The following is a 27,107-nucleotide window of genomic DNA, read 5'->3' on the forward strand; positions in this document are numbered from 1 at the left end:
GATTCCTTTAGGCTTATAAATAGAACTTTTTAAATTCCATGTTGTGTTTTAAATTTCATGTTGTGCTATTTGAAATCAACTGAATTCTTATACATGTTTTCATGGCTCATTAGGTAATAAAGTGCAAGTAAGCCACTGTTAATACTTTTCATTACCTATTATATTCCAGATACTGCACTGCACCAGTTTCTGTTGGGTGAAGCAGAAAAGGAGTGTTGGGCAGCTGATTACAGCTCTTTGACTGGCTCTGTATAGAATGAATCTAATAAAGTGTTGCTCTAACTTCATCCAGCTGGTTATGATTCTCAAGGGAATCTTTGCCATCTGTGGATAGCCAGAGGTCATCATACTTTGGTCATGCCCCTTAACTTCCCATTATCCCACAACTGTACTTTAAATGGCAGAACGGGAGCTAGCTACACTGGATCTGTGCCCTTTTGGGACTTCTCGATGCCAGGGAAATCCTCATTGGAAAAACCAAAGCCAGTATCTATTTCATTTGCATTGCTAGATCAAGTCAGATTTTGTGACTTTTTAAATTTGTCAGGTTAGAATGTACATTTGCTTTTCAAATTGCAGAGTTACTTCTGGTGTACAAATTGTTTCAAAGTACTTTGTGTGCTTTTACTTGCAACAGGAAATTTATCTGATAATACACCACTGTGTCAAAAGTTAGCAGCCTTTGGAGTATTTTAGAGTAGTTTCTGCACTCCAGATGCACATGATATAACTTCTTTAATCTCAGCTATGCTCTCTGGATCTGTTACCTCGTTTTTCCTTTTCTGAAAATAGAAGGTATATTACATTTTTAAGTACTATTTTCAAGGGGAAATTAGTAGAATCAGCCACTATAGTTACAATGATACCTATAGAAGAGTTTATCTAATGTGAAAATATTAAGACACTGCAATTTAAGAAAACGCCAGTATATGATAAATTTTGTTTTTTCTTGTCTTAATAACTAAACATTTCTACTTTAGTGGAAAAAAGGAACAGTGCTTTGGTATAGGAAGAACTTAGTCTATTGCAACTTAAAATTTCTAAAAAATATTCAGTGCTGCTGCCAATATCAACTTAAGTTTTTCCTCATGTAGTCACTTTTTTTACTGTGTTGCCGTTAGTTGCTGAAGCTCCTTTCTTCATGCAAGACACTTTCAAGAAGAGGCAAAGGTGATTGAAGAAAATGATTTTGTGCCCTTATAATACTTTTGGTGCTTTTTCTGTATGTATTTCTTCTGTGTTTCTTTTCACAGAGGACAAAACATTTTATTACAAGTTTCATAGTAGCTAGGGTCAGGAGGGACCAGATCAGATCATCTAGCCTGACCCCCTGCAACAGGCAGGAATGAAAGATCCCAGACAGGTGATCATCTAACCTTTTGAATTTGCCCAAGGTAGGGGCGAGGACCACTTCCCTAGGAAGTTGGTTCTTGATTCTGGCTACCCTAACTGTAAAATACTGCCTTCTGATCTCTAACCTAAACCTATTCTCCATCAGCTTATTACCATTGTTCCTTGTCACCCCAGGTGGTGCTGGGGAGAATGGGGCTCTTCCTATTTACTGATGATCTCCCCTGATGAGTTTGTAGGCAACCACCAGGTCTCCTCCCAGCCTCCTCTTGCTGAGGCTGAACAGCTTCAGGTCCCTCAGTCTCTCCTCATAGGGCCTGCCCTGCTGCCCTCTCACCAAATGGGTGGCCCTTCTCTGAACCCTCTCCAGGCTGGCCACATCCTTTTTAAAGTTCAGCGCCTAGTACTGGACGCAGTGCTCCAACTGTGGCCTGACCAATGTTGCATAGAGGGGGAGCATCACCTCTCTGGACTGGCTTGAGATGCATCTTTGGATGCATGACAAGGTATGGCTGGCCTTGCTGGCTGTGGTCTGGCATTGGTGGCTCATGCTCATCTTGGAGTCAATAATGACTCCAAGATACCTTTCTGTGTCTGTGCTTTCAAGAGGGGAATTCCCCAGCCTGTATGTATGCTGTGGATTCCTTGTCCCAAGGTGCAGCACCCTGCATTTGTCTATGTTGGACCCCATCCTATTCTCCTCTGCCCACTTTTGTAGTCTGTCTAAATCTAGTTGTAACCTCTCTCTCCCTTCATATGTGTCCACCTCACCCCACATCTTAGTGTCATCAGCAAACTTGGACAGCATGCTTTCCACCCCCTCGTCCAAGTCGCTGATAAAGATGTTAAACAGTGCGGGCCCGTGGACCGATCCCTGTGGGACCCCACTGCTCACATCTCACCAGGTTGAGTACGACCTGTCCACCACTACTTTCTGGGTGCACCCCATCAGCCATTTTTTTACCCATCCAACTGTATAGGCATCAGTGCCACAGTCACCTAATGTATTGATGAGGATGGGGTGAGAGAGAGTGTCAAAGGCCTTCTTAAAGTCTAGAAAGACTATATCCATGGCCACACCATCATTCAAGGATTTACTTACTTGGTCATAAAAGGCAATCAATTTGGTCAGGAAGGACCTGCCTTTGATGAACCCATGCTGATTGCCCCTGAGCATGATCTCTCCTGCTGGCCTCCCACAGATGCGCTCCTTCATGATTCTCTCAAAGGTCTGCCCGAGCACCGAGGTGATGCTTATGGGCCTATAGTTACTTGGGTCCTCCTTCCTCTCTTTCTTAAAAATTGGGACCACATTACCTGGTTTCCAGTCCTTCAGCACCTGTCCAGATGACCATGAATGCTCATACAGCTGGGCCAAGGGCTCTACAATGACCCCTAGCAGCTCCCTCAAGGGGTGGAGGGCATCTGGACCTGCAGCTTTAAAAATGTCCAGCCCTTTCAGAAGATCCCTAACTATATCTGTGCTGACCGAAGGCCTGACAGAGCTATCCCCAAGATTGTCCCTTCCTCTGGTAGGAGGGATGTCCCGGTCCCTGTTCAAGAAAGCAGAGGCAAAGAAACTGTTAAACATATCAGCTTTCTCTTCTGGCCTAGCCACAAGATTACTGTTTGTGTCTTGCAGGGACCCTACATTGCCTGGTGCCCTCTTCTTGCTCCCAGTGTACTTGAAAAAGGACTTTTAGTTGTCCTTAATCCTGGACACTAGCCTGAGTTCCATCTCTGCCTTGGCCTTCCTAATAGCCCTCCTACTTTTACGGGCTGAGGAGGAGTACTCCCTTGGTGATAGCTCCTCCCTTCCACTGGTTGTACACCACCATTTTAGTCCTCAGGCATTCCTGAATGCCCTTGCTGAGCCAAGGGGGTTTCTGAGCACTCTTAACTCCTGCCCCCATCCCTTGCTTTTCTCAGGGACTGTTACCCTTTGGGCCTGGAGGATTGTCCCCTTAAGGTACAACCATCCCTCATGGACTCCCATCTCCTCTACTTTCTGGGCCCTCAGTGCCTCCCCGACTAATCTCTGAAGCTCATTGAAGTTGGCCCTTCTGAAGTCAGGGGCTTTAGTCTTGCTGTAAGCCCTTGACACCCTGCGCTGGATACTGAATTCCAGCAGGTGATGATTGCTATTGCCCAGGTGGTCAAGGACCTGCAGTCCCCTCACCAGGTCATCCCCAGTGGCCAGGACCAGGTCCAGGAAGGCATTACCCCTAGTGGGGCTGTGCACCTCCTGGATAAGGTGAAGGTCCTGTAATACAGCCAGGAACCTATGCGAGCAGTCAGACCTGGCTGTCTGCTCCTTCCAGCAAATGTCTGGGTAGTTTAGGTCACCCATGACAATAACATCCCTTGACCTAACCGCCTCCGTTAGCTGACCGGAGAAGTCCCAGTCCAGCTCTTCCCCCTGGTTGGGTGGCCTGTAGTAGACACCCACCGTAAGGTCCCTTTCACCACGCCCCCATTGTAGTTTGACCCACAGTGTCTCCGCCCAAACCTCCTCTAACCGGAAGCTAATCCTTGATGTTGTGAGGTGCTCTTTGACATAGAGCACAACCTCCCTACCTTTCCTCTCTGTTCTGTCACTTCTATATAGGGTGTATCCCCGAATGCCCACCACCCAGTCATGGGCAGGGTCCCCAGGTTTCTGTGAGCCTGACTAAGTCTGGATTCTTACTCGCAATCAGTAGGCACAGTTCCTCCTGCTTGTTCCCCATACTACAAGCATTAGTGTAGAGGCACTTGAGGCCTCCTGAGGGTGCACACGCCTCCCCCCCACTCACAGGACAGTTGTGGCCCCCTACTCCCAGGATCTTGTTGTTTACCTGGGCATCCCTTTCTCTTTTCACCCTGGATGCTGGCAAAGCATCCTCTCCACTCAGAGCGGCCCCTTCCCCTGGCAAAGCTAGTTTAAAGCCCACCGTACAAGATCAGCCAACCTAGAAGAAAAAATATGTCTGCCCTTAGGGGAGAGATGAAGCCCATCCCACCCCAGCATGCCCTCCATACAAAATCATGGTTTGTTGTCAAAAAACCTGAAGCCCACCTCATGGCACCAGCTCCAAAGCTGCTGGTTAACTACGTCAGTGCAGGCCTCATGATGCCTATCCCATCCACTTATTGGGAGAATGGAGGAAAATACCACCTGAGCTCCTATTTTCTTGAGTTGGTGTCCCAAGGCCTTGTAGTCCTCTATGATGTTGTCCGGCTTGCCCTTGTATGCGTCATTTGTTCCCACATGGACCGCAACCTGTGGGTAGTAGTCAGAGGGCTTGATGATTTTCAGGATGGGCTCTGTGATGTCGTGAATCTTCACTCCGGGCATGCAGCAGACCTGCTGTGATCAGGGCTCAGAGCGACAGATTGGACCATCGGTTCCCCTCAGAATGGAGTCCCCGATGACCAGAACTTTACGTCTCCTTCTCCTCGGGGTCTGCCTCTTCTCAGCCTGTGTTATAGGTCGAGCAGCATCAATGACTCAATGACAAGGAAGCAGCAGCATCTATATCTTGTTTTCAGGATGCTGATAAAGCTCTTGCTTTATCAATTAGTAATGATATCAATGACCTCATTTAATTAATGCAGTTACAACTGGTGTTCTGTCATCATATCACATATTTGGGATATACTTGATATATTCGATCTAGAATTAGCTGGAAATTTTCTAAAGCAGTAAAGACTGCTCACTTATCCAGGTGCTTTCAAAGGGCTTATGTGAAAATTATGTAGTGACCTTTTTTGGAGAGCATCATTCATGAGCCATCATATTAACCATTTGTGTGTGTGTGTGTTTTACCGGGTTTGTCATTTTAAGTGAAGGGAGAGGAAGCCGTTCTGTAATTTAAAAAATATTATGAATATAGGAATGGAAAATAGATAGAAATCATCTCAAAATCAGAAGATTCTAGGACAATAACGTTATCCTTAAAAGTTCTGTGATGCTTGCTACTGCACCCCTGAAAATTTTAAGTGCTTTCTTACAAAAAATAATCTGCATGATGGTGACTGAGCATAAGTCACAGGTGTTATATAATGAACTATTTTCAGAGGCTTAGCCAGTATTTGAATTGTTGGTTCAGCCCTCTTCCTTTGAGAAGACAAGAGTTGTACAAACAGAGGTTCAAATTATATTTTACCCAGCAAGTCCATTCAAGGAATATTTAGTAGTTAATATTAAGGGCTTTTCTGTACAACGGGTAAGCTGCAACCTTGAAACCAGCTTTATGAATCACAAAAATGTCATATCCAAGTTGCCACAGAGATATAATACTTTAATATAGTTCCCCAGAACAAATCAAAATCTGATGATTTATTCCAGTCACTTGAAGAAGGGTTTTCTGTCTTGGAGAAAGCCTTATGATTATAACTTTAAATTGCTTGTGCTGTATGTCTTCGGTTGAATAAAAAGGAAGATGTCTTTGATCCTTTTTTTGAAGTCCACCTTCCATCATTACTGAATTTCATATTGAAGAAACTAGCGTGGAATCTGTTTTCGAGTCCTGTAGATGGCCAGTTTATAATCCTTCTGTTTACAACTTTACTAGATTTCACACACTGACAGTAGACATCCTCTTTTTCTTAATACATATTCAAGATGTGAATGAAGTTATGCAACTTAAGGAAGACAGGGAAACATACGGTTTCTTCACCTAGGAATTGTCAAAGTATGTAACTAGATCGTTCACTCTTGAATTACTCCAGTCAGTGGTCACTTAAGAGTGCTAACCAAGGATCTCAAGCCACAAAAGAGGAAACTCACAATTTCATTAACTCAGAATCATAGATTTTGTTGAGGAAGGGCAGGTTGGATGTAGAATTCCAATTCTTCATGAAACAAGAGTGAGGATTCAGTATATAGAATTTAAGCAAATGTTATGTGGTTGTGAGCTTCCTGTAATGTGTATGCTTCAAGTTCTCTTCAGACACCAACACATTTCTTAATGAAGATTAATTAAATTTACTTTTCAAATCAGTTGATAGTAACTGCCATTTGTTGTTTTATAGCTAAGGCAGCTAGATGTATACCTGTTCATATACATCATCCGTTTAAATATTTCACATAAGAAAACTTAAATATATGTATAGCCATCTTATCCAAGAACACCTAGCTGCTTATCCAAACTAGGTAATACTTATCCCAGCTGTAGAAAAACTGATCTAAACTTCAGACTCACTAGAAATCATAGACTAGAGAACCCATTTCTCTTTAGGTTCTTAATATATCTAAGGGATTTCAAAATGCCAGCCTATTATTACCAGACGAACTCTTTTTCTGTAATAGGGAAGTAGCTACTAATATGTTTCCTGTCAAGTTTAAAAATAGTGTTAACATCTCCCATTACCACACCTATTAGTTCTCTATCCACTCAGAGATATTCTAAATCAGGCGTCTTCATCCATTTAAACTAATGTAAGCCATCAAAATCATGGAAATTAACTATCTTAGGACATGAACAGATATCTTATTTGGCCAGGAGCTGATTGTCCCAGGGGTTGACACGGATCAAAACAGAAATGATACAGACACTGAAGGTGTGTACAGAACCAGTTTAGTTCAGTTGTTTGGAGTGTGGTGCTAATAACACTAAGGTTGCAGGTCTGATCCCAGGTTGGCCTAGATGATCTCTTGAAGTCCCTTCCAGCCTTACTTCTCTATAGATGCAGGAAGACACTTGTGATCATGCTGTACCTTTTGTACTTTACACAACGCACTAAAAGTTACAGTGTGATAAAACATAACAGCCATTCAGAGTTTGGGGGGCGGAAGAGTGGTGGGGTGGGACTCAGAGGTTCCCTCCACTGACTGAGGCCAGGTGGCAGGGGACACTGTTGCACACCTCCTAGCATGCTCCATATGCTCCAGGGCTGTCAGAGAGTATCGGGAGTAGCTAAAGGGGCTAGCCATAGCCAAACAGCCTGCCTGCCTTCCCTGGGGCTTGTGTGGCTGGCCCTGTCCCTGCCTGCAGGTTCTCAGCCTCTCATCCCAGCCCCATCTCCTTCCTCCAGCCAGCTAAGAGTTGGCAGCCCAGCTGGGTGTGCTGTGAGGAGAGGGGTCTCTACCCCTTGCTTGCTCCTCTGGGATTGGGGAAGAAATCAGCCCTGCCAGTGGCAGGAGGAGGGATGTCTTCTCTCTGCTGTCTCCTCTGGGACCAGGGGAGCAAGCATGGGGGAGGCACCACCCACCCCTTTTCTCTACAGCATTCCTGGCTGGGTTGATCGTTCTCCCAGTTCTGTGGGTATTGCAGGGAGAGACACTGTCCCCCATCTCATCCCTGCAGCCAGGCTGTGGCTCTCAGCTGGTCAGAGGGAGGAGGCAGGGCTGGGATGAGAGGCTGTCACTGACAGCCTGGGATCGGGGCTAGTCTGAGACTAGAGCACAGCCCTGCGCAAAGGCACAAAGGATACAGACAGAATCGCCCAAAAGTAACTCTCATTGTGAATTTGTACACCATTTCGCTAAGGTGCGCTGCCCTACAGTGCCTTCATCTGACAGCTCATCAGACATGAGTTACATTTTCATGTGATTGGCCGTTTTAAAAGGGCTGTGTAGCCATGAACATTTATTATATTAGCTATAGAGTGCTTTCGGGGGCCTGAATACACTGAAAATGTAACCATACATGTTGGCCTTTCAAGCTGCATCACTTATCCTTCACCAGTAGGCAGCCAGTAAGAGCATACAGTCTGACTGTCTTGTCCCTGGAATGAACCGTAAGAACCACACAGATGTCTTAGCAAGATGTCCCAGGAAAAAAGTGTAATTTATTTGATATACTTTAGAAGGATTTGAAGTGAGACAGTGCACATGTACGTTTGTACAAACCTAGGACAAAAGGCTTTCTCCAGGGACAAATGCCTGTTTTTAGCTTTGTAGTGTTAGGTGTGGTACTGGAAAAAAGATTATTGAAACCACATCAAGCCTGCATGAATTGCAAACATAATTCAAGTAATATGTAAACCAATAATTAATCACATATGTTATAGAAAATTATTGTTCTTTCTTTAGATTTGACTAAATGGCAAATGGTTCCTATAGCTTATAATTAACTGCCAAATTAGAATCTCTAATTTTATGTAAAGTGATTGACAATCTTGTATTTTTAGGCTATAGTCCCTGTTGGTTATATAGTAAACTTCACGGTGTATTTTGAAAAAGCTGCTGTGGGATGCAGTGCTTTTCAAGATGCATTAGAAACATTTCCCAAGATATCTGATCTGTCAGTATTCTGGTTAACACAGTCTATATTCATTTCCAGTCCTTTAGTTAATTTTATCAATATATTCAGCTATGTAGATATATTCCAATATTTTGAGGGAGGAAACAGAAGAAAAATAACTGTATTTACTCAAATAGAAGATGACCCTGAATATAAGATGATCCCCCAATAATTAGTTATGGAAAATTTATTAATTTGCTATAATTTTCCAGGTACAGAATCTAATTATTGGAGGTTTGCCTTGAATACGTCTCCCTCCCACTACTACAGCAAGGCAAATTAGTCTGGGGGTCTTTACTGTCTGATTCCCCCCAATTTTTTCTCTTAACAGCTCCTTCCCCCTCTGCTTACTATCAGACCCTACTCTCCCAGAGAACATAGAAGAGAGGGGCAAATTGTAAAAGAATAACCTTGAAATTAAACAGGGCTATAGCAATTTGCATCCAGTACCCATGCACTTAGGTTATCCAGTTTTAGCACAGTTATTCCATAAACATAATTCTGAGCAGCACTTTGATACCTACTTGTATATAGTACAAACTATGAATGATATTAGTTCAAAGCCCAAAGGTTCACTATTTTACCACACAGTTCACTGGGCTGGGCCCCACCAAAGTCAACAGCATTTCAAACTATGGTGAGCCCAAAGCTCAGCACTGCTCAGTATTTGTGTGTATTCCAGATACCCCCCCACAAAGGATCCACATGCTGATTAGACCCACTCATGGTTGGAACCACGTGTTCTTGTCATGAATCCTGGGATACTCCAAATATTTATACGCAGATAAAGCACAGATTAACCTGATTTTGCTTCCCCTTGTGGAGGGTGGGGCTACATTAATCATGTGCACCAGGCTGAGAGAGGGGGCAACAGGGATTCTGAGTGAACTGTATGCAATGTCATGACTCACCATGATTTGAAAAAGAGTTGGTGATGGGGGGGGTCTGCACTTCATGGGCACTACCATAAGGTGGGTTGCACTAACCTATTCTTCTGGTAGGTTTCTATCAGCATGTTTGCTTGATGTGGGGCCTTATGCTTTATATATGTACGATTAAGATGGGAGTTCATAGATTTCATAGACATTAGGGCTGGAAGGGACCTTGGAAGATCATCAAGTCCAGCCCCCTGCCCAAAGGGCAGGAAGTCAGCTGGGGTCATAGGATCCCAACAAGATAAGCATCCAGTTTGCTCTTGAAGGTGTTCAATGTAGGCGCTTAACCATCTCCGGTGGCAGGCTGTTCCAGACCTTGGGGGCTCGGACAGTAAAGAAATCCTTCCTTATGTCCAACCTGAAATGGTCTTGTAGTAGTTTATGACCATTCGACCTAGTCGTTATGCCTTGGGGCGCTCTGGTGAACAAACGTTCCCCCAGATACTGGTGGTCACCCCTGATAAATTTATAGGTGGCCATCAGATCACCCCTGAGCCTGCGCTTTTCCAGGCTAAAGAGCCCCAGGGCTCTCAGCCTGTCATCGTAGGGTCTGCTTCTCTGACCTCTGATCATGCGTGTGGCTCTTCTCTGGACTCTCTCAAGCTTCTCCACATCGTTTTTGAATTGTGGAGCCCAAAGCTGGATGCAGTACTCCAGCTGCGGCCTCACTAAGGTCAAGTACAGGGGGAGAATGATGTCCCGGGATTTGCTTAAGAAGCATCTATGGTTGCAAGCCAGCATTTTGGTCACTTTACTAGCCGGAGCATCGCACTGCAGGCTCATGATCATCTTGTGGTCAGTGATGACCCCCAAGTCTCTTTCTTCCATAGTGGTAGCCAAGATAGCACTGCCGAGCCTATAAGGATGCTGCGGGTTTTTCTTCCCAAGGTGGAGAACCTTGCATTTATCAGCATTGAACACCATCAAATTCTCATCCGCCCACTTGCTGAGCCTGTCCAGGTCAGCCTGGATCACCCGCCTGTCTTCTGGTGTGGATGCTTTGCCCCAAAGTTTGGTGTCATTGGCGAACTTGGCCAGTCCGCTTCTGACTCCAGTGTCCACATTATTAATGAAGATGTTGAACAGTATGGGTCCAAGGACAGAGCCTTGGGGGACCCCTCTGGTCACAGGACATCACGATGAGTGACTTCCATCAATTACTACCCTCTGGGTCCGACCCCGGAGCCAATTTTCCAGCCAGTGGATCATGGAAGACCCAAAGCGACAATTGGCCAGTTTCTCCAAGAGGTTAAGCAAGCCTGTGTCATTACTCTAACACTGTTCTCAGTATTCCTTACCACGATGCTACATCTGACCACCAAGAAGCTTCTAGTCAGAGTGGAGCTAAACTACAGAATGGATGGAAAGCTATTTCATCTCAGCTGACTCCAAGTCAAAGCCAAGAGTACTGTGACCTCAGTCATTGAGCACAAATACTCTGGTGATGCTGTAGTCTGTACTCAGTCAGAAGCAGACCTTCAGACAATCATTGATGTCTTTATTGAGGCATACAGGAAAATGGGACTGACGCTTAACATTCAGAAGACTAAGGTCCTTCATCAACAAGCTCTTAATGAGCAGTCCCTAGCTCTTGTAATTCAAATTTACAGAGAGACTGGAAAACACTGAGTATTTCCCATATATCAGAAGCCATCTCTTGCAGAAGCCTGACATGGATGAAGAAATCCAACATTATGTCAAATGTTCAAGTGCAGCCTTTGGATACCTGAGGAAACGGTTCAAAAATTGTGACATCAAATTTGAAACCAAGCTCATGGTTTATCAAGCAGTCATGATTTTACCTTACTGTATGGAGCTGAGATGTGGATGACATATAGGAGACACCTCACGTTGCTGGAGAAGTACTATCAATGCTCCCTCCAGAAGATCCTTTAAATCCAGTGGGTAGACAGACGTATGTGCCGACATTATCATTATTTCACAAGCAAACACCATGAGCTTCGGGGTGATGATCTTCTGACATCAACTTCACTGGGTTGGACACATCATCTGGATGTCCAACGCCAGACTCTTGAAGCAAGTTTTATTTACCAAGCTCAGTCAGTGCATATGTTAAAGAGGAGGGCAGAGAAAGTGCTTCAAGGATGTCCTTAAGGTTAACTTGAAAAAATGCAACATCGACATGAACTTGTGGGAGACTTGCCCAGGACCACCCCAAATGGAGGAAGAGTCTGCTGCAGGGATCTCAGTACTTTGAATCCTTATGATGATAACAGGAGATGGATAAGTGGGAGCAGCAGAAATAGCATGTCATAGACTGAACAGAGAATTGGGATCCCCCCCCCCCATGGGAATATGTGCCCGAATTGCAGCAAAGTCTGTTGTTTCTTCATTGGCCTTCTCAGCCATCTTCAGACCCATAAATGAGGCAATCATGGAAGAGAATCATTCTTGACTGCAGAGGATTGCTGAAGAAGAAGAATCATGCTTAGTGCTGCCTGCATTTAATCAGCTTTGTGGTTGGTTTGCATTGCCAAGCACATGCTGCTTTTTTGGCATCAGTTTAATGATATTTAATGGGATTTCCTTGTATGTGATTATAAGACTAGGGGCTTCCCCCCGTGCCAGTTGGGGAAAAAAGCTTTGTCTTGCATTCAAGTAAATATGGTAGTTAAAGAACAATTTTCATTTTTGTTCTCGAGCCTAGTTATTGTTCTTCCACCACTACTTTTCCTAGGACTCTCTTCTTTTTCTGGCTTTGTGGCCTGAAAGACTTCTTTCTAATTAAATGTAATAATACTTTATCTGAAGTTATCAAAGTAGTTTACAGACATTGATGAAGTTCCATAACACCCCATTAGTTATAGTACTTAATGTAAGTACAATTAGATTCATTTTTACAAAACAAGGAAACCAAGTTCCATGATCTAATCATTGTTCATTATATAATGGGAGTCAATAAGATCAGGATATGGACCAGTGAAATTTCCCTGACTGAAGGAAATGCAGCCCACGTTTGCTTGGGGAGCCATGTTTCTAAGGGAGATTAATACTTGTACATCAAAGTCTGTGTGTCAAAAACATAGCTGTTTTTGAATAAACCAAAAATGTGATATTCCTCTCTCTCGGAGAGAAATACATTTCAATAATTTATTTATTTAATTAGAATTAAGTTGTTTAAAGTTATTGAAGGGTACTTACTAGTACCATTATAAAATGCATTTGATATTCTTGAGGTCAACATGAAAGAAAACGGTTCTAGTCCTGCCATTTTTGCTACAGGAAGGAAAAGGAAAATTTGAGGTATTCTATATTTTTAGTTTTCACATAACTGAAAGACAAATTTAAATTACAGCATGAAATTATGAAGACTATTAGTGCCTTCGCATACTTAAAAAAAATAAAGCCACTGAAATATGGAGGTTTACAATACATCTAGTATTCATGTGCATTAACTACTTTTTCATCAGGATTTATGGCACCATTGCTTACTTTGCATGCATAGTATAATGCACAGACTTTACAGCATGCTACTTTTTAAATATGTAAACTCTAAAAGAAGCCATTATGGTCTGTTGTGTCAGGGGTTGTTGATTAATGGTCACTGGGACATTTGTAAACCATAACTTTCAATTCCTGCTGTTGCATTTCAGGGATGGATTGAGATGCAGTGAAGCTTAGCACACTGTAATCCCCTCATTTACTCAAGTTTATAGCAACTCTTTTTAAAATTCTGTTATGATTTTAATTTTTGCAATTGTAAATGTACCTAGGGTTCAGTTCCTGTTCACAAGTACTATATGTAAACCTGCCCAGACAATAGAAAAATATTATACCCCACCTGGATCTGTTGGAAACTGAGACTGGCCAATGGATGAGGCTCAACTTCAAACACAAGCTGAGTTTCAAATAGAGCTACAACCTACATCCCACATTTTGGAGATGATTAGGACTGCTTAGGTCATCTCCAGTTCTGCAGACCCTCTTACTGTGGCATGCAGGGAGAGATTTCTGGGGCATGAAGGATTCATGTGCTGAGAAAATTGAAAGTAGAGGTTCTAGAAGAAAGTTGGTGCAAGCAGTACTCTAAGTTGGTAAACCTGTCATATGAGAGCCCTTTCTCAGATGTCTGGGTATCCAGTGCACAAAGTACAGACTGATGGAGAATTTGTACTTGCGAAGCGTTTTTAATACAGTTAAAACAACGGTAAAATGGGTGATTCTTCATATGAGAAGTGTAAAGCAGCCGTGATACCACTGTTTATAATACAAAAGTCTTTTTAGAGTGTGGTCAAAGGTATAGTTTCCCTAAGGAAAATGAGCCAGACAGGAATAAAGGATATGCATATTGGTGGTAGCAAGTGTGCTACTAGCTAATCCATGACTATAGCTTCCAGAGAGACGGACACAGTTTTAATTTTCAACAGGGTGAGCTTCCCCAGGAAGATCCACGTGGTTCAGCCAGCCAATCTTATGTCCTCCTTTCACTAGGGCAGGGGTTTTTAACTTTTTTTAAGGAGTGTATCCCTTCTGTGGGTACCCCTTCTGGACAGTGGGGTACCCCAGGGCCCGGTCCTCAGGCCCTCACTGTTTAACATCTTCATCAGCGACTTGGACGAGGGAGTGGAAAGCACGCTGTCCAAGTTTGCTGATGACACTAAGATGTGGGGCGAGGTGGACACACTTGAAGGGAGAGAGAGACTGCAACTAGATTTAGACAGACTACAAAAGCGGGCAGAGGAGAATAGGATGGGGTTCAACGTAGACAAATGCAGCTTGGGAGAAGGAATCCACAGCATACATACAGGCTGGGGAGTTCCCTTCTTGAAAGCACAGAGGCAGGAAGGGATCTTGGAGTCATTATTGACTCCAAAATGAACATGAGCCGCCAATGCCAGACCGCAGCCAGCAAGGCCAGCCATACCTTGTTGTCATGCATCCAAAGATGCATCTCAAGCCAGTCCAGAGAGGTGATGCTCCCCCTCTATGCGACGTTGGTCAGGCCGCAGTTGGAGTACTGTGTCCAGTACTGGGCGCTGCACTTCAAAAGGGATGTGGCCAGCCTGGAGATGTTTCAGGGGAGGGCCACCTGTTTGGCGAGAGGGCAGCAGGACAGGACCTACGAAGAGAGACTGAAGGACCTGAACCTGTTCAGCCTCAGCAAGAGGAGGCTGAGGGGGGACCTGGTGGCTGCCTACAAGCTCATTAGGGGAGATCAACAGCAAATAGGCAGAGCTCTTTTCTCCCCAGCACCATCTGGGGTGACAAGGAACAAAGGTAATAAGCTGGTGGAGAATAGGTTTAGGTTAGAGATCAGAAGGCAATATTTTACAGTTAGGGTGGCCAAAATCTGGAACCAACTTCCTAGGGAAGTGGTCCTCGCCCCTACCTTGGGCAAATTCAAGAGGAGGTTGGATGATCACCTATCTGGGGTCTTGTGAACCCAGCATTCATTCATGCCTGTGGCAGCGGGCCAGGCTAGATGATCTGTTCAGGTCCCTTCTGACCCTAGCTACTATGAAACTGTAACCCCTTCTGGCTGGGCAGTAGAGCGTGGGTGCTGATGTTGGCACCAAGCTGCTCAGCCAGCTGTGGGCAAGTCTGCAGGAGAGGGGAAAGGGCCATGGGGGGAGGGGCAGCCTTGGATCTGGGGCCTTGCAGGGATAGGGAGGGAGCCAAGCCGAGCCATGCCCATGATCGGGCTCATCCCTTTCCCCGCGCTCGTGGTTGTTGCCCGGCACTCGCACCCTCAGCACCGACAAATCCCATCTCCCCAAGCCCCACCCTGGCCCCAGCTGCCTCCCTGCCCCAGCACTGGCTCCTCATTGCTTGGGGCCCACAGCCAGGACATGGAGTGGTGCCAACCTCAGCTCCTCTGCTAGGCTGGAGGGGACGAAGCCTGTGGGATGCCCGTGCCCTCCCTGCCAGGCCCTGCACAGCCAGGATGGGGTGTGGGACAAAGCCACGGCTCATCCAGGGAGTACAGGGAGGAGTGGCAGCTCCTGCTACTGCATGTGTCCTGGGAGGACATGGGGGGCATGTGCCCCCAGATGTGCACGGGGAAGGATGGGCTGCTGCTGTGGGCTGTGGCCGGGGCAGTGCCAGGCTCTTCCCGTCTGGGGATGGGGGGGCCGTGCTGTGCTCCGGGAGGAAGGCAGTCACGCTGTGGGGGGGAGGTCAGGTGGCCTATGGTGAATCTTGGCGGGGGGGGGGCCACTGGGAAGAGCCTGGTGCAGCCCTGGCCCCAGCCCATAGCGGTAGCCTGCCCTGCCCTGTGTGGATCTGGAGGCACACTGACAGACAGCTGGGTGTGAAGCTGGTGGTGCGGGGAGCTCACACGCTACTACCATCATCTATACACTTCGTGTTGTTGGCAGACACCGCTTTCCCTTGCTGGCTTCATGTGTGGCTGGCCATCAGCACCCCCTCCCCCCTCTGGAGTACAGTGGTGGCATGGGGAGATCACACGCAGTGGCTGCCCCCCCCCGCCATCTATACACTCAGCACTGCTGCTGTGCACAGGGGTGGAGGGGGTGCTGACGGCCTGTCACACGTGAAGCTGGCGGCATGGAGAAGTGGGCATATTTGGGTGTAAGATAGCGGCACACGGTGCCCGACAGTGGCATGGAGTGATGGATGGCAGTGGTCCCACCCCTTGTGCTGTCATTTCCCAGGTACCCCACTTCACACCACTGGCTTCACATGTGGCTGGCCGTCAGCAACCCCCACCCGGCCAGATGCAAAGTTGACAGTACGGAGAAGTGGTGTGCGGTGGCAATGCAGAGTCATGGATGGTGACCGCGGCCCCACCCCCCATGCCACCACTTCCCATGTACCCCTGCTTTTATGCAGTGCTGCTGCGTACCCCCTGGGTACCTTATTTACCGTATCTACTCTTTGCCTCTGGGAGATCTGTGCCTCAGCACACATGCCTGAGCATACTCTTTGGTGTGGGCAAATTGTGCCACTTGGGGCAAACTGACCCTGCTCAGCTCCTCCTGGATCTTCAGCCAGGGGGAGCTAGAGGCTGGGGCCAGCACAGGTGCTGGCCCCAACAGTATAAAGAGCTGCCCTGGCAAGCAGCTCAAGGCTACTTGCCCTGAGGAGCTTCTGAGGCCTGGCCAGTTGGTATCTGTGGACACTAGCCTCTTGTGCCAGCTGGACTGCTGAAGCAGCCCTAACCTAGAGTGGCCCCTGCACTGTCTACCCGCTGCAGCAGTCTGTCAGTGGGGGCTGCTGCCTGTCTGGACAGCCACCTGGGCTCTGGTATGGGTACTGTAGTAGAGCCAGCTGCCAGTGGGCTGTAGCTGCGCATTTGGCCTTCAAGCGGCACTAGTGTCATGTCTTCTGGTGTCCCTGCTCTACCACCTGAGCAGCTATTGCCCAAAAGATGTGCTCCTTGTGGTGGCCCGTTTCAAACTGTCAAAGTGTGTCCTCCTGGCCCCAAATGGCCAGGAGGCCAGCCAACTCATCTGCCCTCCATCTGGGCCCTGGGCAGGCTCCTCTGCCTGGGTCCCGCCACTTGCCTCACCAGCAGGGGTCCCAGTGTTTCCTGTTTAAAAATTTCAAAATCTTGGATAAAAAAAAATGCTAAATTCATTTGTTAAAGAACCCCAAATATCTGTGTAGTGCCACTAATACACACACACACAGGAATATATATGAGAGAGAGAAAGTTGGGCAATGGTTTATTGGTATATTTACAATTTTAAAGCAATATGGAAGCCCACCAGTACCTCTATCATCGTAGTAAAATAGATTCTATCTATATGCCGTTTGGTGTTTGCTTTTGTGGGGTTTTTTTATCAAGGAAAAATAAGAGCTCCTCCTGCCCCCTTCACTTACCAGGATGCGGGGACAGCTGCCCCTGCAGCCACAGCTCAGGCCAGCAGGTCCCATCCTGTCTGGCGGCTGGACACTCAGGATGTGAGCTGTGGATGGAGTGTGTGGGGGGGGGTTGTGGATGGGCATATGGGTGTGTGTGTGTGGGGGGGGGGTTGCCAAACTCCCAACCCCCCCTCCCCCCCACTCTGCACAGCCCGTGCTGCTGGTGGCCTCGAGCAGCAGTGAAGCCATGAGCGAGACAAGGGCCAGCTGCAGGCAGAGAGCCCTGGCATACCGCCTGAGTTATGGGGCTGCACATGGCTCAGGGCGCTGACCCATCCAGTTTGCCACACACCCACGCCTTGGCCAGGACTGGGCTGGTTCTCACCCTTGGGCAGGACCGGCCCATTTATTGCTGTCACACGGGGCTACATGTGGTGGCAAGAACCAACTTGGTCATGTCCGGGGGTGCGTGGCATTGGGCCGGGAGGGTGCCCTGCACCAAATGTAGCCTCACAACTCGGCACTTATGGTCCCGCTGCTGCCTGATGCCGCCAGCTGTGGGGACTGTGTGCGGTGGGTGGGTAGGGGTGGGAGTGTGGTGGTCTCCTCCCCATGCTCACCCATGAACCCCCCACGTGTAGCCCCGCTATTAAGGTGCTGCCACATGCCACCGAGGGGTCTCTGCCTGCAGCTGACCCTCTCTTTGCTCATGGCTCCACTGCTGCCTGATGCTGCTAGTTATAGGGGCTGTGCGCCGTGGGGTGGGGTGGGGGTCCCCCCCCACCCAGTCCCCCACCCTGGGTCCTACACAAGCCATCAGGCTGGGTGGGCTCCATGGCTGCCTCTTAGTTTCTCACCTGTCTGCAAGTAGCTCTTGCAGACTGGATCCTTGCCAGCCTGCAGAGAGGCGTTTGTAAACGGGGAAACCTACAGTTTCCCTTTTAAAGGGGGAAATTCACATTTTCCCACATCCCTTTTTTCCAGGGCCCATGGTCCCTGCTGCAGTCTCCAGGTCCTCCTGACTCTGCTGCTGGCCTGGACAGTCCTGGGTGTTTCCGTCTCCAGGACATGGGCACAAGTGGCCCCCGTGCATGTCTGGTCCTAGTCCTGGTCCAGCTGCCCTGCCTGGGCCCAAGGCAGACTCTACATGCCAGGCAGGCTCTGGAGCAACCGAGGATAAAACCTAGATCCCAGCCAACTTCAAGCCACTACTACCAGCCTTTCCCCACATTTATTTCCTCCAGCACGCTGGAACAGCAGCAGCTCACAGCAGGTATAGAGATACTCTAGCCAGGTCCTAGAGTGTCTCCTTGGAGGACCCAGGCTCCAGTTGCCTCTGGTCATGCTCCAGGAACATCCCCTGCACTGCTTTTTTTCTAGCATTTTTTTTTTTTTTTGATGCTGGCATTTCCAGGTATCAAAATGAAGTCATATTTGCAGTGCGGGGGACATTTTTTTGTTACCAGCATGCCCCTTGTGGCGTCTCAAGCTGCTTTGAGATGCCACAACTGGCATGTGCTCGCTTGTCTGGATGCACCCCTTGTGTGCTGTAGAGGAGAGCCTCCTGTAGATCCCAGTAGGTCATTTTTCAAGATGTTTTGGTTCACATAATCTATAACTGCTTGGATCCAGAGACTTGGAACCTTGGCTTGGGGTGGATGGTTGTGGCTATTTTTCCACAACGGTTGAGGAGTGCTAACTTCTGTTTTTCCAGAGGTCTGTAGTTTTCTGCACATGTACGATGGGTGGATTTTGAGTGGTGAGCTTTGATTTATTTTATTTTATTTTCACCCAAAGCAAGCCACTTTAATGTACAATAAGAAATAGTTGTTAATGCAATATGATATACTAAATTGGCATATAGTAATTACTTCATCTGCTGAGTTTCTTTGATGTTATTTTCAGGTTTAAGCTCTTTTGTACAATGCAATGGTATTTAGAAAAAAAAGGGAAAAAGAAGGAACCAAATCTTTGTTAGATGTTAATTTCTCATATAACAGTTACTGCAAATGGAATTACTGCATGCACTAGTAGTTTGGAGGTTTTAAAGCTCTAATAAAGAAATGGGGATTTTATACCATCAGAGTATATACTACTTCTGTACCAAGGTTTTTTTCCCACCCTGGGCTTTCACTGGGCACCCAAAATGGTATCTGGAATCAAAAATGCCTGTTACTTCATGTTGCATGAATAGGCACACCTGACCACAGAGATTTGTGTATTAGTCCCCTACAGTTTGACTTCTCTGATAGACTTCAGTTAAGGGGAAAGGGGTATTAGGAGGAAAGGGCAGGTAGTAGACAATGCCATGAAGAAGTTAATGACAGTAAAAGTGACAGACATCTTTTAACTAATAAAGAGTGACTAGACTATATTAGCACTATTTACTGACCACTATCCTGATTGCCAGTCAAATACCAGAGCCAAATTGAGCTTCTGATCCTGATCTTAAAGGCCTTTAATTGGCTTGGCAGTGATTATTTTACAAATCACAGCTTTCCATGACCATGACCTGCCATGACAGCAGGAGACTGGGATTGATTACATACCAGGGGACTGGGCATTTTCAACAGCTGGACCACAGCTACAGAACTTGTTTCCATAAAAAGTCAGAATATAGATTTTACAACCTCAGGCCAAAATGAAAGGCTCCTCCTCCTTATATTATTTTTCCCATATAACTTCCCTAAATATAGCGAATATTTTTTAAAGCAAAGTTTAAGATAAAAGGTTTAACTTGAAAATCTACTTTAAGATGTGTCAGTGGAACTACTTATAGAACCTTTTGAGTTTGCAGGAAGTTTTTTGTGACTAATGTTTCTGTTGTAGGTGCCTGTGAAGCCTTTCACATCAGAATGAAATTGGTTCACAGATTTGAGGCCACATCTCTTCAAGTATAAGGCACAAAGTTCTGCTTTATAGAAGGCAAATTAAATGACTACAGATTAACTACTGATTTTGAAGTTTGTAAGAAGCGGGTATTTTTACAAGACTTTTTTTTAAAGAAAGTAAATAATTTTACAAGGTGTATTATAAAATATGCTATCAAAGAAAAAACTTAGTAGTCCAAACTAACTGTAGCAAAAGAGTGAATCTTTTAATAAACAAGATGCAATGTCGAGACCACAAGTATAAATCTTGATTTCATTGATGTCACTGGGATTTCACTGACTTCAACAGAGCCAAGATTGCACATTACTATCTGTTTTACTTGACTGGGAAATAGTCATCAATGTAAGGAAAAAATTAGAGTCGATTCACATTCATCAAGGTCCCAAGTAGAGAATGTTTTCAAGACAATGATGAAATAAAGGTACAGGGCTGCATATACACTGTTTTAGTAGAGTTAGAAACTTCCAGCATACAGATGGCTGTCTTGTAGGTATTAAAGTTGAGCAAACTTGATCAGTAAATCAGCATTACTCAGACAAAGTTGAACTACCAGTTTCTTAAAATCATGTACTTGCTACATAATCAGTTTATGCAAAACATGTTGTGTGTTCACTTTTTTATGTAGGTAAACTTCATCAGAAGGAAACTTCACTCTGTACTTTTGACTGATTTAAACAAGTTATGATTTAAGTTCAGATATTAAAATGTGATTGTAGTGTTTAAGGTGCATCTCTGCCAAAGTTTCTCTGATGAGTCATTAATGTGAGTGGGTGGGTAAAGCAAACTGTCTCAGTATTGCCTTTTTCAGTATGCTGCATTAACACTTGTAAAGTGTGTGTGTTGTGGGGTTGGAGGAAAGGGGTAGAGGGAGACAAGATTCAAGGTAAAATGTCTAATAAGTTATAACCAGGGGAAATCCATACTACTAAAATGTGAAACATTTATTTCTTTGCCTGTATTAAGAGCTACATTATATATTTACAATTTTGATTATTTCAGATAAACATAAATACATACTACAGACTTAACTTATGTAGTTAGATGACTTAAGATGTTGAACTGTGTATGCTCTGGATACAGTGATGGAATAAATTTCTCATACGTGTGGGATTGTAACCGTTGAAACAATCATTACTGAAACCATATACCTTATTTCCTATAACTAATAACAACTGTGTACCTATGGAATATATTAACAGTTATTCCCTTGGTTTGGGATTTTTGCTGAAATATTTGGTTGGGCAGATATTTAAACGTGACCTGTAATTTATGTTGCCTTAATGCGTCAGGGAAGAAGGCTAATTATAGCTTTCTCCTGACCTGTGCCAATATTTTGTGAAACCACATTTATGTGTATATAACAGAATTAATGTATCTTCCTTAATAAATCCTGGTAAATTGCAAGTTTTCTTTACCTAGATTTAAAGAAAAAATACTTTTGTTACTGTTTAGTGTTCCAGGAGTCTACAAAATAACTGCTCCATTCCTGGTTGAATGTTTTAAATTTTCTTGGTCAGCTATTCTTCTGTTCATTTATTTATTTATTTTCAAAACAAAATTTTACACATTACTTAGTGTTTAAATGGAAATTGTAGAGTTCATCTTCAGTTCTCCATTTAGGGACTTAACCTGGCCAGTGTATGGACCCTTAGTCATTGGGAAATCATTCACCTTGTGGCTGACCTCTAAATAGTGACTTGACAGTGTCTGCATGATATCTCAGGGTTGAAATAATGGGAGAAATGTCTTTCAGCGCTACAAAGTTTTGTTGGTACTCAGTATAAATTAGTTGGATTTTTTTAATGTAATTCTCGTATAGGAATTCATTATTGCAGATATAAGGGTTTTTATTAATTTGTATCTTGAAGAATCTGCTACTACATCTGCATATGGTACATAAAGAATAGCACATTTTTCAAATACACAGCAAGGCACTCCTGAGAATAGAGTCAAGCCATTAGTGGAACATGCAGAATTATTGGCTCCAAATAACCACCCTAGAGAGGGGAAACACTATAATGAGAAAAGAAAAGCAGATATGTTTTTCTAATATTTGTTGTTTTTCTTTGAAATGGGTAAAGAATACCTGGAGTGATTTATATTTAATTGAAGATTGCATTCCATCAGATGGCCATTTATCATTGGTGGCTTTTCAAGACCTCTTAGGAGTACATAGTACATATTTACCTTAACTTGGCTAGGTCAGGGGAAATAAAGCAAGAATAATAGATGTTACTGTGATATGTGAACAAACTGGAAACCACGTAGGCGAAATATGAGGTATGTGTGTTCATCCCACCTCCTTTGTGGCTTTTTAAACTTTGAAAAATTACTAGTTATTGTTAAAATAATGTGATTTCCAGTACGTTATCCACATATATATTTAAAACATAAAAATATGTAAATGGATTTTCCATTATTCCTAAATGATATTATTTTTCACTTTGGGGACCGATTGCCTTGTCTGACCCTTATTGTTTAATATTTTGTCTTTTAGTAGCACTGTTTAAAATACTAGGAATTGGTTTCCAGACTGCACCTTTTTATTAAGCTATGTTCAGTATATAGGAGTAGTAATTTATGTAGATCACATGACAGTAAAATTCTTGGTTCCTTGGCAGTTTTAAAATTTTCTTAGGATTGTTCTACTCTAGGAAGGAGGATTGTGGAGAATCTCCGTGACTATCATCTTTCAAAAAATCATTGTGATTTCTCATCCTTGCTTTTTGTTACTTATTAAGTGGGATTTATGTATACAGGCTGTATGTGGTATAAAGAATTAGATCGCCTCAGCTATCCAGCAGTCAGCCAAGGCAAAATGAAGTTCTAAACCAAGTTTCTCAATCAGAATCATCTGAAGAGTTTATTGTATTTTAATATTTGCCTAATATGTTGTTCTGTTAGCAAGCCTAAAGGTAGTAAGAGAAATATAGAATAACCTAAGCATTAATAACCATAGCCCATAAGGAAACTTGAGATTGAAACAGAGTTTAGCCTTAGCATATACATTCTTTATTTATCACAATACAGAATGTAAAAATGGGAACTGTTGCAAAGGATGTGAAACGGAACCAAATTGTTGTTTCAGCTAAAGTAGGCGATAAAATGGTTTAATTAACTAGTCTGGTGAGGTGAAATTCATTTAGCTGTTTTATGAATAAGCTATTTTCTTACGAATACTTCCAACACCTTGTAAATTAACCTCATCTCTTTCTAGGGAGTGACTGACTCAGTGGCATTTATTAACATTTCATGTACCCCCATTTCTCCCATGCTAAATTTGTAAAAGGCTTCCCTCCATTCCTTATTTTTTAAATTTTATTTCTTAATTTTCCTGCAATGTGAAAATATTTATCAGCAGCCACACCTTTATTTAATAACCGTGTCTTCTTCAGTGTGGTAAATGATATATGTTCCAAATGTCGTTTACATTTATGTAATAGCGATTACTCTGCAGGCTCCCAAAGTACTTTAGAATCTAAATTCTTATTTTACTTACTTCAGCATAAGTGCAGAAAAACTTCAGTGACTTCAGGTGGATGATTCTAGCTTTACACTGGCATAAAAAGAGATCAGAATCAGCTCTATGATTCTCAGTCTGTGAGGTGAAGTGTGATTCCCATTCCGTATGCAGCTTTTGGAAGGTGAAGTGCAGAATAACTAGTCTAGTTGAAACAGAAGGAGCATACAGTAGAGCAAGAACATAGCTGGAAGTCAGGCTAGTATGTGTTTACCAAATCAGATGAAAGAAATCTGTACCCATTACAAAAAATCTTTATGGCTGAGAAGTAGTCAGAAACGTAGTTTTGTATCTCATCTGGAAGGTGGCACCTCCAGCAAAACAGTAAGCCTTTAACACTATGGTAGACCATTGATTCAGTACTGACCAAAGGGCTTATTTTTTTACTTCTGAATTTCCGGAACATTTGGGGGTTTTTTGTTGGTTGCTTTTCTTAATAGCTGCAGAACTCTTGTAAGTTTTTTTTTTTTTTTTTTAAACTGTTGCTTACTCACGTATCCTCATAAGTAACTCCAGTTTAACTGAGTTTCATAACTAGGACTATCATTAGATTTTAGTGAGAATTTACATGTTAGTGTATGAATCCCTTCATTGCTTCTCATCAAAGTTGCTGGAAAATATTAGGTTCATAATCAGGTGCTGCTGGAAAATGTCGGGCAGGGGATGCGTGCTCATTTGTACAGTCTTACACTGGTTTGCGTCAAACTGAACAAGATACAAGTAAGATAATAAGACCTGGTATACCCTGTTAGTAGAGTTTGATGCGAAAATTTCAGTGGCAGCCACTTATGGTAAATAACTAATTGTGGTTTTGTTTTTTACTTTCTTGTTTAATGGTTTTGTCCAAAGCATCTGTAAAGCATCTTTTTACCACCTCAAAACTGTGACTCATGAAGCAGTCACAAGGCGTTCATCTTTCCCTTCATTTTGGACATGTTTTACTTCCTGTTTGTCAGTGCCCCTGTGGCAATGTGATAGCTTCAAGTGTACAATATTGTTTTGCTTCAGCCATTTTGGAGTACTCAAGGGTAATATGGTTTATATCTCCTTTAGGGTCTGTGTGTGTCACTTTAGTGATGCTCCCAACCTCCAATAGCCTAAAGTATAGAGTCTTGGAGGAAGATTCAAACTGGATATCTGCAGGCTGCCTCTAGTCATTTCTTTTAAGTCATCTTCCAGATTGCCTTTAGTATGAAATCTTTTCAGCTAAAATGTATTTGAATTGCTCTTGTATAGACCTGTATATTTTATAAATTATGCTCATTGTGACTTTTCAGTAAAGATGACTAATTTTAGTGAATTATGAATGTTATTAATAGATGCAATAATTCACCATCATTCTAATTGCTGGCCTTAAAAAATAAATGTATTAGTATTAGTTTAAAGTATTATTGAATATAAAACACAATGATTAAGTTATACAGGTCTAACTTGATTAAAATATATATAACGTTCACTAACAAAGGGACTTTGATTTTTCTTTTTGTCATTTTCAGAATCCAAATACATTTGAAAAACTTAAAATAAATGAGCATTCTTCTAATTGAAGCCTTTTATGGTGGTTCCCACAAGCAGCTAGTGGATCTTCTGCAGGAGGAGGTAGAAGAATGTGTCCTCTACACATTGCCAGCAAAGAAATGGCACTGGAGAGCACGGACTGCTGCCCTCTATTTCATGCAAACTGTGCCAGCTAATGCTAATTACAGGTAAAGTGAGTTTTGACTAACCTTAGTGGTCAAAATAGACAAGGGTCTTCAACCACAGTTGTAAAACTAAATTTTCTAAAATATGCATATATGGAAACAAACACTGACATTAGATATTGATCTACTAGCTTTTCATATTTGAGTTTGTATGAAAAACTTCCAGCATAATTTAAAAAAAATACAAGTCCTGTATTTCTAGTGCTATGAAGTCTCCATCTAATATGGGCTAATATAGGTGTAACAGGATGGCCTGTCCCTTTAAGACAGAACAGCCAGTCTTGTCAAGAAAGCTGGGAGTCATTAGGATAAGCAGGGAATGGTGCAGCGTGTCCAGTGAGATTTAAGAAGATCATTGCTTGGGAAGGCTTGCACAGTCAGGGGTGGTACAGTAGGGGATGCGTGCGCAGCATGTTAGGGAGGGAGTGCTATCAGTGCAGTGGGAGGCCTGCATGGCATGTGGTACCCAGCCACTCTGGAGTCGGACATACCTGTTCTAATGTATTGCTAAGTGTGAGTGTATATGTGCGCACACGCATGTACATGTGTGTGTGTGTTACCTATAAACTTATCAAGTGAATTCAGAGCTGAGAAAAGGATATAGACGAATTGAGACTGAAGTTCTTTTGTTCCATAGATCACTTACAGCAGCGATTTTCTGTTCTTTGATCCTAGGGACCATCCTCAGCATTTGTACATAGCCCAGCAACCTGTCTCTCCTTACCTCATAGCCCAGAGGCCACCACCTTGTCCTAAGCTCGTTCCACAGACAGTGGGAACCAGCTAACCTCTGGCCTCCATACAGCCCCCCTACCCCTCAATTCCACCTGCTGCACCACAGCTGACCTCTCTCCAATGCACGAACAACCCAACAGCCTACTTTCCCTTGCAATCTTCTTACAGAACTAGCTCCAGAATGGAAGTAACATTGACACATCACTGTACTTGTGCTACTTAGCTCTGCTTCAGCCAAGATTTTGTTGACCTGTCCATCTGTCTACCTAACTGATGCTTCCAGTTAGGTAGATGAAAAACAGCCTGTCATCTCAATATGACACTGCCTGGAATCACAGAAATATGTGGTTGTCAGCTGATCATTCCACCTTTATCCACCCTGGTGGCTTATCCCTAGGACTGGCTGAGAAACACCAAGGTAGAACATAGCTAAAACATATTCCAGAGGGTACTGTGTACTGTGGTATAACTTGAATAATCTGAATGCCCTGGACAAGTTGACCTAAATAGATGTGAGGGTAGTTCAGTCTTGGTGATTATTTAGTTTTTGAACTCTGTAATGTGACTACAAACTTAGAGGTCAATTGTGTATGTGGATGTTGGCAATGTCTATAAGTTAGGGCCTAGACTGAGCCCTCATCCAAGCAGTCAATAGATAATGAATGCTTTCAACCACTGTCTTAAAACCAGCCCATCATCCAACATCCCAGATGAGTTAAAGTACTGTAGGATGAATCTATAAACAGTAATATATGGAATGCTGCAGTTTACATTTCAGTCTATCCAAGCTAGAGAATATCATTGAGTCAGCAGTGGAATGGGTATTTCACTACCATTACTTAATATACTTAACATATTTACTTCTATACAACACACAACTTTCCCCCAAAAATCAGCCCTCCAGAATTGGAGGGTGTGTCTTAAATGGGAAAACTGATTTTTCTATTCTAGGACA

At 43.7% G+C, this 27,107-nt stretch overlaps 1 protein-coding gene across 7 annotated transcripts in view; it reads left to right on the top strand.

The window, feature by feature from the left end:
• GTDC1 (glycosyltransferase like domain containing 1) overlaps positions 1-27,107 on the top strand; it is a 302,948-nt gene that overhangs the window by 78,775 nt on the left and 197,066 nt on the right. For all 7 annotated transcript variants that reach the window (XM_059727401.1, XM_006266997.4, XM_019480237.2 and 4 more), the window contains one exon: positions 25,211-25,420. In XM_059727401.1, coding sequence (XP_059583384.1) covers positions 25,242-25,420 — 179 coding nt within the window. In that variant the 5' untranslated portion in view covers positions 25,211-25,241. The remainder of the gene's footprint in view (positions 1-25,210; positions 25,421-27,107) is intronic.

This window comes from Alligator mississippiensis, chromosome 4, assembly GCF_030867095.1.
Source record: "Alligator mississippiensis isolate rAllMis1 chromosome 4, rAllMis1, whole genome shotgun sequence".
NCBI classification, from domain to species: domain Eukaryota; kingdom Metazoa; phylum Chordata; order Crocodylia; family Alligatoridae; genus Alligator; species Alligator mississippiensis.